This window comes from Podarcis liolepis (assembly GCF_965112155.1).
Source record: "Podarcis liolepis genome assembly, chromosome: 10".
NCBI classification, from domain to species: Eukaryota; Metazoa; Chordata; class Lepidosauria; order Squamata; family Lacertidae; genus Podarcis; species Podarcis liolepis.
In genome coordinates, this window is record NC_139562.1 from 18928266 (window position 1) to 18943868 (window position 15603).

General features: G+C 40.1%; 1 protein-coding gene across 25 annotated transcripts in view; it reads right to left on the reverse strand.

Moving 5' to 3' along the window:
- ERC1 (ELKS/RAB6-interacting/CAST family member 1) overlaps positions 1 to 15603 on the reverse strand; it is a 161416-nt gene that overhangs the window by 28237 nt on the left and 117576 nt on the right. For all 25 annotated transcript variants that reach the window (XR_014516241.1, XR_014516242.1, XM_083461763.1 and 22 more), the window contains one exon: positions 9198 to 9342. Coding sequence is in view for 23 of the 25 variants with exons in the window: in XM_083461763.1 (XP_083317889.1) it covers positions 9198 to 9342 (145 nt within the window). In the remaining 2 variants the exon portion in view is untranslated. The remainder of the gene's footprint in view (positions 1 to 9197; positions 9343 to 15603) is intronic.

Genomic DNA, 15603 nt, shown 5'->3' on the forward strand with positions numbered 1-15603 from the left:
TTAACCCACAGCGCCACCCATGTCCCTAATATTTGTAAAATAGAATCACATTAACCAACATTCCAGTTTATGGAAGTTATGAAGGGTTTCATTCCAGTTTTGCAAACTTGAAAAGTGCAGTTTAAACGTCCAATAGTTGAAGCTTCAAGGGCAGTCTAGTTTCTCTAATGGCAATGTCATTAGCAACATTGGACAAAGTAATAGTTTCTCAAAGGCAATGTGAAAAGAAATTTATCACAAAAGCTCAATGAAGTAGTTTCAAACAATTACAATTTTATATCACCACTTCTATTGCACCAAAAAAGATGGTGCCTGGCTCTCCTTTCATCTATTTGTGGGTGAATTATTCAGATTCCAATAAGAGGGCACACACACACACTGCCATCTCACTGTTTTGACAATAATTGCAGCTATACAACCTTCTTTTAGGCAGCTAGGAATTTTTTCAGTAGCTATTGAACTGCCTGAAATGGCAACAAATCTAAGGTGATCAACACTCACAGATTCACCAGAGCTTTTGTTTGTGTGTGTTACCATATGACCCAGAAATCTGCTTGCACCTTCAAAGGGTTATATGTAGGCTGAAAATACTATCATCCCCCTCCCAGCCCACCATCCCAATTCTAGGAACTGTTCCTAGGAAGGGAAAAAAATGCTTACCAATAGATGTAAATTCCTGGATTCTAAAGTGATGGGGACTGCTCAGTGTCAGCTTAACACAGGCTGTCTGCAAGAGCCTAGGAACAGTTCTGGGTGCACACATGAATGCGCCTGTGTCTGCATCATATAAACACTGCTGATAGCAACATTATTTAAAGAAACAAAACTATTTGAGCCTGCTATTACTTTTGGCAGAGTAATAATCAAAGTTGGCTGAAGAAGAAGAAGAAGAAGAAGAAGAGGAGGAGGAGGAGGAGGAGGAGGAGGAGGAGGAGGAGGAGGAGTACAGTCCTCCCTCACTTCTTCCCTTAGCATTGCCAAGTGCTTTCACAATATTTTCTGGAGTAGTAAGCAAGGCAGCGGCAGCCATATTAAATTGGTTGCTTACAGATCTACCTTAGAAAGACAACTAGTGATGGTCTTGTGTGCAGAGTGAGCACAGATTTTCACTGTGCTTTTGACTCATGTATTTATCAGTGATTCAGAATCATGATATCATTCACACCAGTCTCCCAAATACTTCAGGTGGGCTGTCCACTTTTTACAAAAAAGCACTGCTTGCAATTTTATTGTGTTTCACATTTGCTTGGTACGTAAAACACACACACACACACACACACGAGCTTTTTACACCACAACGTTTACAAATATACACCATGCACAGCCAGCTTCTGCCTCAAACACATAGGAACAGGTTTCCCTAAGCTGGATCTGAGTAGACACGGTTGCTCATGACAAGTACCCTTCCTTCAACAGTGGCTTTACAAGTTGGACGTACATATGCTTGCACATGTCCTTAAATTTTAAAGGTATTTTCTTAAAATTGCTAGTTCTTGCAGCTTAACACAAGGCTGAACAACACATACACATAAGATACAAACTGGCAGAAAATTCCTCTTTTCATATAATTACTGAGGGAAGGCTACAAACAAAATAGCTTAGCTAAATTACACCAGGGATGGGGAACCTGTGGCCCTCCAGATGTTGTGCAACTACAACTCCCATCATATTGGACCACTGGCTGTGCTGGCTGGGCTTGATGGGAGTTGGGGTCCAACAGGTTCTCCACTCCTCATCTATCCTTAACATATCTTGTTCATTGGCTGAGTGTTCATTTACATGGTGACAGTATATATAGTCACACAAAGAGGCACAGATAATTCCCGGCCACCTTCTCTGTCACATGTATATAATAAAAGGGTTACCATACAATTTGAACAGTAGATGACTAGTAAATGTCTTGTAGACATTTGTACTGGTAAATGACTTTCATTTAGTGCCAATCTCCTATTTATTCTATACCAGTTAATTGTCCATAACATTTTGTGGAGAGGATATCTGGTCTTTTGAAAGTCACTTGTTCTCAGGCATTCCCTTCACCCTTGCCCACCTCTTTCCTGAATACGTATCTTAGTTTGAGTCTGAGAGGGAAGCAATGTCCATCATTACCATAGGTAGGGCAAGAAGAAAATCCCCATATAGAAGGACCCTTAGTGCTAGTACCTGAGGCAAGCTACAATTTTTATCTCCCAGTCCAAATTGTGTCCCAGATTTTCCTTATTTTACTCTGTTGCACAGATATGATTGAGAGCCATCCCAATTTGGATTAAATTTCTTAGTGTGACACTCAGGTGTGATGTAACCCTTGGAACTGGCTTTTATATAACACTGACAGCATATACAAGCAAAGGACATGGAAAATAGTGTTGAAGCATTCTCTGATTAGAACTGCCCACTGTATCTGGTGCATGTGTGTGGTGAACAACCTCCCCTGAACAAGAGAAACCTAAATCATTTACTGTACTCAGCCTTATGCCGTATGTCCTTGATGATAGTGTCATTCTAAGGCCAGCAAGCCAGCTGAAGGAGTATCACAAATCATAGACAGAAGCAAAAGAAGAGGTGGGAATGAAGGAGCTAACAGAAAAAGGCCAGAAGTCTTGGCTGATTTACTAGTAACTGGGGGTCCTGAGAAGGATCAGGAAAGCCAAAAGTTTATAAAATCCCCACAGTATCATAAAAGGCAGAAGACCTATAATGGGAAGGACGTCAGGTTTGATTATAGAGAGTGGAAGAGGAAACAAAAGTTATATCAGAATTTTGTAGTAGTTTAAACATCTGGAAATAATGGAGGAGAAAGATGGAACAGATGGTTAAAAGGGAGCTGATCTGAATCCAGATTTCCCTAGGACTCCCAGACAATGGATTCTTCAATCTCCAGTCAAGCACAACTTGTTGAAACCCAATCTGCTTCCTTTTGGGATGCAGAAATGGGCAACATGGATTTTAAAAAACCTCATGCTACTTATTGCTTCCACACAGAGCACAGCCTTCCCATTTTAACTATGCATACATACAAGGATTTTTATTTATTTATTTTTTTAAAAAAAACAGTTTTAACTTCAGAAGTTGGCAGAAATGTAAGATTCTGAATTCAGCACGAAATATAAAGAGGATAGATTCTGTATGAGACTGGGCAGGCAGAGGGTAGGGAAGACAGCAATCTGATATATACATATTTATTTAGATTTATAGCCCATTCTACATCAGTACCAATACCAGAGCTGGATAGTACATAAAATAAACTATTTTTACAAATCTACAAAACACCCCAGACACATTCATTCAAGACACTACAAACAAACAAACAAGCATAAAAAGTTTAAGTAAATAGGTAACTCTAAACTTTGTACAGAAACAATGAAAGCACCTAGTTTTCATGTGAATATTGCTATATCCTCTGTACTACCTTAATTTATCTCTCTTAGTCTTTTGGAGATTCAGAATTGTGCTGATTCTATGATCTCATTTTGTTAGCCACAAGAATGAATTTAGGGTAGAAGCAACCACAGCTCCAACATGTGGGGGAGATTAACATACTTTGGAAAGGCAACCCTCACATTTAAAGTTCTGTCTGCATCATCGAAGAAAAGAATTTCATTGTGATGGTGACAATGCAAGGCAACAGACTGAAAACTTAGACTAAATTTTAATGTTACATTTTTTGCCTACTAATTGACTGTCTATTGTTTATATGGCAATGTAAGCATAATAGCAAAATAAATTAATTGTGAATCTGGAAGTATGTGATTCAAATCTCACCTCTACCATGAACTAACCAATTGACCTTAAGACAAACCAGGATATTTTCTGTCTCAGCACACCTGCAAATTAGGGGATAATACTAACCTCATTTACATGGTTGTTGTAAGAACTATTGAGAATTGGTCACTCAAATGCTATACAGAATTTTCATTACTTATTATATATTTATCAGATCTGGGGGGCGGGAATTAAAAGCCAGTCAAACAAAAACAAAGAACAGCAGCTAAAATAATCTGAAACCACAGAGATGAATGGGTTAAAAAAAAAAAACCCTCTAGAGAGCATAGGTTTCAACCTTTCTGAGTCCACTACATTCTTTCTGCGGCACCCCTGTGGGGCTCAGGAGCCCAGTTATGTCACCCCTTTCCTGCAGAGCTGGCAGCCTCTCACCCTTTTTCATACACCCTCCCTTGTGGAGTGTTCCCTCAGCCCCCTCTCCTTGGGAGTCCTCTGGGCAGCTACTGCTGCAGTCCCTGGTCTGTGATCTACCCCCCCCCCCCGCCCCAAAGAGATGCCTCTTCACACGGTCCCATTGGGGCCTGGGACTTGTCTGTCCATTCCCAACATCAAGGGCTGGAGGACTGGCTGGCTGGGCTCCCTCACCTGCTTGCTTGCTTACTCTGAGGTTACCTCGGTTCCTGGCAACCAGCAACCCCTGGCAAGCTCCAGAGGCAACATTCACCTGTGGAGCTTGCAGTCAGGGCTGCTGCAACCCTTTGGGAGGCAGAGACGTGAGAGGGCATCAAAGGAGGGAGGGAAGGAAAGAGGGCAAAAGCCAGTATTGCCTGCAGCACCCCAACCATCATTCAAGGCACCCCAGGGTGCCACAGCACACTGCTCTATAGGAAAATAACCACTGCTTTAGGCAGTGGCTATATGTAATGATTGATTCAACTGTTGAAAAATAGGTCAGCCCTGGTCATTGATACAGTTACAGTGGTACCTCAGGTTACATACACTTCAGGTTACAGACTCCGCTAACCCAGAAATAGTGCTTCAGGTTAAGAACTTTGCTTCAGGATGAGAACAGAAATCGTGCTCCAGCAGCGCGGCGGCAGCAGGAGGCCCCATTAGCTAAAGTGGTGCTTCAGGTTAAGAACAGTTTCAGGTTAAGTACGGACCTCCGGAGCGAATTAAGTACTTAACCTGAGGTACCACTGTACTTCCAGCTTTCCTGTCTGTAACTTTGTTGACTTTTTTTAAAAAAAAACTTTTAAAAAAGACTTAAAGTTAATGGTGTGAAAACATAGACTAAGAGAGCACAGGTGGTGCTCGCAAGTCAAACATGAGACAGAAAAACCTTATTGACAGCAGAGAGTTGAAGTTCTTATTGGTGAAGCTCTTCTGAGTTGGAGACTGTTTTCTGAAGCCAGACCATCTCCCCCTATAAGGTCAATTGCCATCTGCCTAAAAACAGTGCAGTTATATTCATTTTTTCCATTGCCATTGTTCATATTTGGGATTATGTTTTGAACTTATGCTATTATTGCTTATGAGAAGTTCCATCATTTGAAACCTGGAGTAAGCAATATACTCTTTGGGGGGATCCAGATTTCTTCACGCTATGGATGCTCAACCCTTGTGGCTGGGGAAACCCAGCCAGATGGGTGGGGTATAAATAATAAATTATTATTATTATATATTATTATTGCCCCAAACACATCCATTGGGGTTGATTCATCAGTGTGCTTGTGTTCCACATCCTTTCCTAAGACTTGCCTCACTGCTATGAGAATTCTTTAAATATCAACTAGCAGGCAGATAGGGGCAAGTGACAGCTTTTGTCTTGAAGAGCTTCTGCTGGGAAACCTCAGAAATCTAAAGCACTAAAGACATCACAGGAAAATCTATCTCCCCATGGCTTCTACTGACAAAGCTAAGCTGCAGACCAGGACTTTACATGGTGATAAACTATAATCAGCATCTAATGATTTGAGAACTATGTTGTGACACATATCTGGTAGATAAACTATACATAAGCAGGCCAAGTTATTTAGATTTACATTAATTCCACAATGAGTGCCTCACCACACATATAGCAGGGCTCAGCTATACCTTCTAATCCAAGTGTACCAGCTTCACTCATCAGCACATCTGGACTTTGTTAAACAGTACTGCTTTCCAGAAGCTATGCTACTCACCCTCCCAACTCTAAATAGAGCCCCCACAACCAGTATGGCACCAGGAACCAGTTAAGAAAAATTACTGGGAGGGTGTAGTTAAACTGTGGCCAGAATATATGGTGACAGTTGCACTTCATCCTTTCAATGATACAGGAAATACAGGATGAACACTGAAAGTCAATCTGGAACAGGCAGCTCAGTTTACTGGAATGGCCTGGTCAATGCTAAGCATTTTGCTATGAATTTGTCTCTATATTAAAACCCATTCCTGCTACTAAAAGACTAGGAACTTTAAATTAAAACAACACTAATACCATATCCTCTTTCTGAAATACTTCTCCTCATCCAAAGTTAAACACAAGCACACAGAGAAATTAAAGAACCAGAATGTCTTTGCCAAAACTCTTCCCTTCTCTTTAACAGTAACCAATTTGCTAGTTGAGTGGGTGGGAATCTGATACTGTGTGAGGAATGCAAATAGGGAAACTGAAGGAATCATCACAGAATGCTACAAAATAGGTAGTCATTATTTGGTTGCTGAATCTAAGTTGTTCAATCAAACTTTTTGTATGCATTCTGATGACTGAAACACTCTTGCAGAGGCTAGTCATGTTATGAGTTAATTCCCTTCTACTGCTACCAAACTGAGTTTTCTAGTTTTGTTGTGTTTTTTGCAAAAATTAACAGTTTGTTGATGATCCACACTTTACATTGTTCATAGTTTGAGAAATACATTGTTTTACTCATTAATTTTTATTATTTATTTAATTAATGAATACTCTTGGCTCTTAATATTTTAACCAGTTTCTGAGATGATATGCTCTCATCCATGGTTGCCTTTTTTCCTTAGGGGTTGCTGGGGAGAGATTAACAGATTCATGAGACATGAACTCCCCTTTACACAGCAAAACTGAATCTCCAACATGGAACCTACACCTACCTACTTATTGGGTAACAGGAGTTATAACAAGAAGTCTACATTTCACAGAACTAATTCTGAAAATGTTGATGTTACACTAGCTACTTACCATTCATCTGGGATAGAAGTTGTGAAGCATTTTCAAAGAGTAATTTTGCTTCTGTATTCTAACCCAAAGGTTAGTGTGGCTACAGAGTTTCTGGAAAACTCCAGTTGACTTCTTTGTGAACTTTATTCTACGGTAAGTTGTAAGATAAATTAGATGTCAAAGAGCTGGATTTGAGAGAGGAATCTAGATGCTGTCCTAGCCCACGCTGCCAGATGAAAAACTTGAACTCAGTTTTTTATTTCTGCCAAACTATTTAATAACTCTGTTGCCAAGTGGCCTGTCTCTTGGGCCTTCTAATCTGGTCTGCTGCTTCTGGTCTGGTGGAGGATGTTATCCTGTCACCAGTGTTGATGTAAGAGCCAATTGCAAGCCCACTTGGCTTTTGTACATGGAATTCAAAGAGGTGCCATCTTGTACTTTGCCTTGTGCAACAAAATATATTGTGTTGGTCCTCCATAGACAGATGTCTTCAGTTGTTGCTTTCATGGTGGTTAGAAAGCTTGTCCTGTCCCCACTGCTGTTAGCCACATCTCAAGTGGAATGTATTAAGCAGAATGATACTGATGGTTACAAAATGCTTTAAGGGGTTTAGAAAGTTACCTACTATGTATATGATTTGGATTTTAACTGTTCTTCAGTCTATAAAAATGGAACTATAATGCTATGCTGAACAGGTTATTCAACTGATAGAAGGGCAGCCAAAAACACCACATAAAAGGAGGTTTTCAGGAGACACCTGTTTATTAAAAAGTATTTTCTGTGAGAGTTACAAATCTCACATTCTTCAGGATAAAAACCTAAGAAGCTCATGATAGGAAAATACTCTCAAGGCTTTTACTTCGGTTTTTGCATCAAGCCTGCAGGATCATAGATTCTCATAATACTAGAATTCTTTCCTCTCCTCATATTGTTGAGGATGGATGTCAAATGTCAAATGCCAAGAAGCATTTTATCAGCATGGTGAAATGAAAATATGTATTTTACATTAAAGTCTGTGTATCAAAGCCTTTTGTTGGTGAATGGCCATCTTGCTGCAAAGTGACAGTATTTATTACTCTTCCAGTAAAGCTGAATATTACAAAAACGGTAAAGTTGATTTCTGACCTGTTTTAATGTTGGTTTTAACTATCGGAAAAAGAACTTAATTGAGCAAACATTAAACATTTTATTTCAATATTAAATGTTAAGTGAAAAACCACTGCTACCAGAGTACCGGTGCTTCAGAAGAAACCTTTGGTGGAAAGGCTTTTTGGCTCCAATTTGCTGCCTTTGGCAACAGAGTAATTTAGTTGTAATAGGAGTGAAAGTGAAGTAAATGGTGGTGGTGGTGGTGATGGCTGGGGGCCCAAAAGTGGCTGTCCCAAGATGGGAGTTGCTGCTAACTATCTGGCAAATGAATTACTTAGCTAAAAATCACCAAGAATAGTTTAAGTGACTTCTATAGCTTTTCAGAAGTATCAATTTTCCTTCAAACAGTTCTCCCATGTTTGTGTTAGCTAGAAAAAGGAGGAGGAGAGCATATGTCTCATAAGTTGTACATGAATTTTTTCTGACAATAAGTTTGTTATCTACTAATCTAGGATAGCATCTTAATAATAGGTCTGCATGCCTATAACTCTCTCAAAATAACTTGTGGGACTTCTTACAGATAATATGGCTGGGTTTCCGATGTTCCTAGAGTTACTACAGGTAATAAGCACTTTCTTATTCCTTCATGGAAGCTAAGCTGTCACTTACAGACACGATGCTCCTATTCAGTCCTAGGCACACATGGAATAAACTGCTTATCTAGACCCATTTTAATCCAACCCAAGCTGTTACATGGACTGAGATTCCATCCAGAGCAAGATCAATGCTACTTGTCTGGATTGACAGGCCACCCACACAGAGCAGTTCTGTCTTATTTGGATTTAGCTTTCAGTTTATTAGTCCTCATACAGCCCATGTGGACTCCAGCCACTTGTTTCATATCATAGAAAAATAAAATGATCAATGATTTTTAATGTGTAGGACTTACTTCAGTCTTGCACGTAACTATTTATAGGACAGATTCCTAACCCCACCAGAAACTGGTTGCCTTTAACCTTTGGCGTTTTCTCTTTTTGAGAAAGTAAGAGAGTCAGCCTTCATAGCTGGAAAAAATATTAAAGTGCTGTGGTAGCTTTCAGTTTGGGGAAAGCATGACATGTGAGGAGGTAGGTAGTAGCCGAGGGGATTTGCCTAAGGCAAGCTGCAAATTGAACGGCAGACTCACATATTGAATCAAACAATATTCTCGTACCTGTTGCTTCAGCTGTTGCACCAAGCGGTCTTTCTCTCGTTTAAGTGCAGCTACTTCATCTTGCGTTTTTTTCTTGGAGGACGATAGCTCCAGCAGAGCAATATTGGCATCTTTTTCACTAATGGCAGCTAGAAGGGCTTCTTGCCTGAAAAAGAACAGGCAAACGGCTTAATTGCACGTACATTCAACAACATCTAATTGTACCTGGTCAAGTTTTTAAGTTTATTATTGCCACCTGCCCAAAGTCCCCCTTTAAAATCATGCTTTTAAAAATGATTGTCATATGAATGCCAAGCTGCTAGATCAATGCAATGACCAAGAGTGGTGTTATGTGGGAAATTTAAATGAAGGTGGCTCCCAGACACAGCCACCTAGCACTTATTGGGGTGTGGCTGGTGCTGTTTGCTGTTACCTCCAGTCTGTGTCTGCCTGTGTCCCCATGACACAGAAGAGAGGCCACTGGAGGATGCTTTGCTGAAGGGGCTGTCAAAACAGGAGCCAGGCCTGGGAGACCTCTCCAAATTGCAAATTATCCACCTCTACCTGAATTCTAAATGGATAATATAAACCCAAATCGTCTGTGTAGAAGTTTGCAATCAGTCCTTAGTTCAAGGTGTGAACTCAATACACTTCAAACTACTCCCCCCCCCCCCGCATACAATATGCAGCTAGGCCTTAAGTAGAAAAATTCCCCACAATAAAGGTAATGATGTGGTCACATGACTCAGCTTTTATTCTCAACATCTCTATAGAAATTCTGTATAATATAAAATAAATCAATATTTGCTTTCCCATAGTTTCAATGTTTTGATCCTCATTCTTCTTGCAAGATTCTCAGACTATAGAATCACTGCTCAGGGCTAAGACAAGAGACATTGAATGCCTTAATCGCCACCCCAGCACCTTAGTCACTATATCCCCAACAGAGTGTCTAATGATTCAGGCCAACTTTTGTCATTTTTTTAAAATATAAAAGATTGCTCCTATTTCCACGATATAAACATGCAAGCTGTCAGCTGGTACAGTGGTACCTCGGGTTACAGACCCTTCAGGTTACAGACTCTACTAACCCAGAAATAGTACCTCAGGTTAAGAACTTTGCTTCAGGATGAGAACAGAAATTGTGCGGCGGCGGTGGCACGGCGGCAGCAGGAGGCCCCATTAGCTAAAGTGGTACCTCGGGTTGATAACAGTTTCAGGTTCAGAACGGACCTCAGGAACGAATTAAGTTCTTAACCCGAGGTACCACTGTACTGTAGTTCTCTTCCTAAGTACTAACTTTCACATTATTTAACTAAAGGATGCTGCTCCAAATGTGATATTCCTTTACTGGTTTTATACTTGAAATTATTTATAGCAAGATTAGCTAACGTGTGACCCTCATGATGGTGTTAGGCAATGTGGCCAAGAATCATAGGAGTTGTAGCCCAACAACATTTGGAGAGCCACACAGTTTGGCCATCCCTGATTTAAAGCTATAACCCACTCTAGATCTTAAGACAGGTATATGGCAAAAAAGCATTAGCTTGTCCTCTCAGACCAATATGTAACCCCATATGAAAGTCATTATCCTAGGCTTGTTACATGTATGAATATAAGTGTAAATTGCTTTGTATAATTAAAAGAATGCCAATCTTGGGGTGTATGATACCAACTATGAACTAGGAATTTGACAAGCACAAAGGAAAGGGAGGGAAAACATGCTAGAATTGGCAGGAAAAGATAACGAGTGTACACATAGTCCAGCCACACACAGAAAGCTATCATGTAATTCATATTGCACTTGAAAAGTTACTCTCTATTCTTATATTAATCTGGGCAGATCCGCACATGGATACATGCCATTTGATGATATTTTGCCACGTGATGATTAGCAGTTGAAAGCATCAACTGCTGTCACTGAAAGCAATGTGTTTCAGCTGGTGCTAGTTAAGGAATATGAAAGCTCTGTCTATAATATTTGATCTGTGACAGCAGTTTCACAGGTGCAAGTAATCACTCAAAGTTGCTGTCATCAACAGATGACTAATGAATAAACACTAGGTATGCAGTTTTGGACAGGTTTTTCAATGAGTAAATTATTTTAATAATTTAAGTCAGGGGTCAGCAACCTTTTTAGCCATGGGCCGGTCCACCATCCCTCAGACCATGTGGTGGACTGGACTATATTTTGAAAAAATATATGAATGAATTCCTATGCCCCACAAATAGCCCAGAGATGCATTTTAAATAAAAGCACACATTCTACTCATGTAAAAACATGCTGATTCTTGGGCTGTCCACAGGCCAGATCGAGAAGGCCATTGGGCCGCATCCAGCCCACGGGCCTTAGGTTGCCTACCCCCGATTTAAGTCCTTATCCTATCGCTGACAACTGTAAGTTCTATGAACTGCAGATTTATTCTACTATCAGAACTCTACCATCACATTATTCGACTTGTACAAAACAGTAGCAGCACAAGCATTGTGCAAAATAATTCCTGGGCAGAAATATAAGTTGAGAGTGAATTACTGGGAGCCCTGCACTTGAAATGTACTGATTTTTCTCTAACAATACAACCCTGTGTAAGTTAACTAAGAAATAAGTCCTAAGGCTTAACTCCCTAGTTAAGTGTGTTTACAGCAGTCTGTAGCCTTTACTTTTTTTAAGCAAGCCATTCAGATCTCGACAGATCACAAAGCACATTCAGGAAATCTGAGGAATTCCCCTGTTAACAGATTCCCAAGGCATACTGCAAAGGCATCTTGGATCTGGCTTCAAGGATATATATTGGTCTCCTAGTTAAAGACTCATCCATGGAGCAAGACCATTTGCTGGTCACATTTCTCCCATTCCTGCTGCGGAATGATATGAATAAATCACTGGGCCGAGGTCAGAGCAGCCTGCCCATAAAGTGATTCATGGACCCAGCAGCGCCATCCCTCAGGACTATGTACTTTATTACAGTAAACCTCAGAACAAGATACAATTTCCTGTCTCAAGGAGCAGCTTTTAAATCAGGACACCTGGACAGCCCTGCAACCACTTAGAAACAATAGATCTCAGCCCTACCAGTGCTTCTTGTTGCCGGCCTCTGCTCACCAGTGAGCTGCTAAATTTCAGTTTCAGAGGTAACTACGGTGGCCCCAAAGTGATGGAGTAAACTTCTTAACATGCTCGATGTTCTCCCTGTTCTAGATCTGTTATTTTTCCCATTAAATGAAAGAGACTGGTATGCTTTTTATACTAATTTAAGAATAAGGAATGGTCTGGCTGCACAGATCACAAAGCTGCTATGAATTTGACTTTTTAAGACTAATCTCCATCACCTATAAATCAATACAGGAACATATTTTGACAGTAACCCAGGTTTCTGATCATTACACAAACCATTATATTTTTCACAAAGGCTATATTTCACAATTCTTTGCTAAGTGATTGCTATCAATGCTGACCAACGCTGCATATCGTTCAAAGCCATAGAAGGACAATAATATTTACTGAATGGGGTCCTTTACCTTTACCTTTTAGCTAAGTCTAGGCTTGCTAGTTCAACTTCCTTATGCTTGCAAAAAAGATAGACCCAAAACACCTTACTTATATGCTGATTCAAATGCAATGCATTTGATAATGATTCCAGTTTAATGTAAAAATAAAATTGTATTAAGAGATTACGGTTTATAGTACAGAGATTATTTATGGAGTTGATAATGATGCCCAATAGGGTCTCAAATCCCTGATGATTCCTTCCCCCAAACTGAAAATCAACTTTATATATGAATAAAACCCCTACAATACTATTTGGGGTTACATCTCATCTTAATTGCTGCATATAGTACATATATGCACATATGTACATATAGTACATAGCACATATAGTAGTTATTTACACTGAGAGTATATTGGGGGCCTTTAAATCCCCTCAGTATGTTGGATGTGGAATGTTTCTCCCCTACTTTCTTTAAAGTGGGGGTTAACCTTAACGCAATTTTAATGAAACCCTAAACAAATTTCATGAATGTACCACCCCTTTATTGTAGGTGGCACAGTTTGAGGCAAATATTTCACATACTTTATAGCCTTTGTAGGTTAGTTGTAACCAGCAACTGACAGGGATGTTAAAAGCAGCAGCACGTGGTCTCTGCTCCTCTTCTCAACTATCAAAGATTAGAAGCATGTTACAAAAATGTTGCCTTTGTTGTAATACAGAAGTCATTACAGCAGTCAAAGTTCACCACAAACCCTACCTAGGGGATTGGTGCTAATAGCTTTCATGTGGTTCCAGAACTGCCAAGTTCCTTAGAGAGAACAGTGTTCTCAAATATAGGCCCAAGCCCTTCTCCTTCCTGAAGACACAGACAGAGGCCAATGCATGCTCAAAGCAGGGGTCGAGATGAGGGGAGAAAAGCAGTAACTGCTTGACAGAAACAGGCACCTTTTCACACAGATCTGCCGTTGACATTTTCTGTCCTGGACATCACTGTGGAAAAACTCTGAGGCTAACTTAAAAATAGAGTTAACAAATTCTTGAAACCAAGGATGAAGTTCAGAGGGGCAATAAAGATAACCTGAATGATCTTATTACAAAAAACTGTGAACATTATGACAAACACTGAAATGTAGCTGGGAGAGCGAAGATTTTGAAACCCAAGCTTTCCAAAGCTGGAAACATTTTAAGAAATGAAGCAAATGCAGCGAGGGGGGAAACGACTGAGAAGGCTTTTAATGACAGGAGCCAAGTTTTCAGATAACCTGTGTGGGACAGAAGACTGAGAAAGTGCAGCCCTTCTATAAATAGCTTTAAACAAAATCAAATAAAAAAACTCCTTCAGAGGAATATAAAAAGGCCTGCTGGTTCAGACCAATAATCCATCTCTTCCAACATCCAGTTTCCGTTAGCAGTCAGTCAGATGCATAAATAAGCCCTCAAACCGGGCATTGAGGCAACAGCCCTCTTCTGCTGCTTGCCCCAAGTATTCAGAGTTACACTGTCTTGGCATATGGAGGTTCATTTGATTGTTATGACTAATAGACTCCCTCTGTAACAACTGTGTAGAACAAAAACAGGGCAGATCCTAGAATTGACAGGGAGCCTGGGCAAGCAACTGCTTTGCAATAAAAAACAGTTTTTAAAAAAGCTTCTGCATACCTCAATCTACCTTTCAGATTCAACATGTAAAACGGATTAGACAACAAGATTATTACAGAATTTCCATTTTAGGAGTTATGTCAGAGTCAAAATAGGTTTTAGTCCAACAAGTCACAAGTACTGAAACTAAGTAATATGGGCTCTAAAAAAGCGGTTAAAAACAAAACCACCCAGATGCAGGGTAGCCTAAGGTTGTTTCCTATTACAGGTTCTCTTTACATGGAGAGTATGGAGTAGCTTTAAGATGGTTCCAGTTATTCTGAGAAAATGAGGATTCTCCCAGAAGGGATGTGTGTGAGATAAAGCGTTGTGTGTAGCTAAGAGAATGGGGCTCCATTTCTGCCTCAAAGCTTGTTTGCACAAATCTGCACCGACCTCACGGTGACTATTCATAAAGCATCCCCAAAAGAGCTGTAAAATCTGCTTTAAGCCCAGGTGCTGTAATTGCTGTCTGTCAAAACAGAACTGTTTTCTCAGTAAACATTTCAAAGCGCCCAGTGCCAGGTTGATTAGTTTGAGGGTGGGTGGGTGATGGGAGTAGTGAATGAGGGACAGAATAAGACTGATGGCCTGTAGACACTGAGCTTTTATTTAGTTAAAGCACCCCAGAGAGACTCCAACTCCACAGTTTAGAGAGAATTCTTGCCTTTCTAGCAGAACCATGCAAGCAACAGGAAGGAATTGTTACCGAAAACGTCTGGGTTCCCGACATGGGAAATGTAAAGCGGTTCAGGAATCAAGAGGAGATCAACACAATGCCCCAACTGGAGTTATTGATCCTGCTGCTCCCCAAGCATCCAAATCTCAAAATGAGGTAATTCCTTTTAGCACAGGGCGGAAGACTTTTCCCACCACATCCCCCTTCAGCAGAAAGTGCTTACAGTTAAATCTTTCCCTGGTTTTATTCACGTCCTGACCTTTAAGCTGCGTCCTACTTATGTCCCTCTAAGAAGGTGAAGAAGTCTCCATTGGTGCTAGCAAATGAAGACAGGCTGATGTACTTATGCACCTCAGACTGTGTTTAACCTCAGTTCCAATGCTACCGGGCTCCTAAAACAAACACCCAATGCAGAAATTATATTGTAATATTATTTATCTAGTCATTAATTTATATTATTATAAATTATATTATATTATATTATGAAAATATTATATTAAGTTGAATGTATGAGTGCAACATAACTCAAGCCATATTTTGAAGGATATGGAATATGATGTCTGAATGCAACCACTGTCGTTTGTTACTGGTACATTAATTGTTATTTGTTCATAAACAT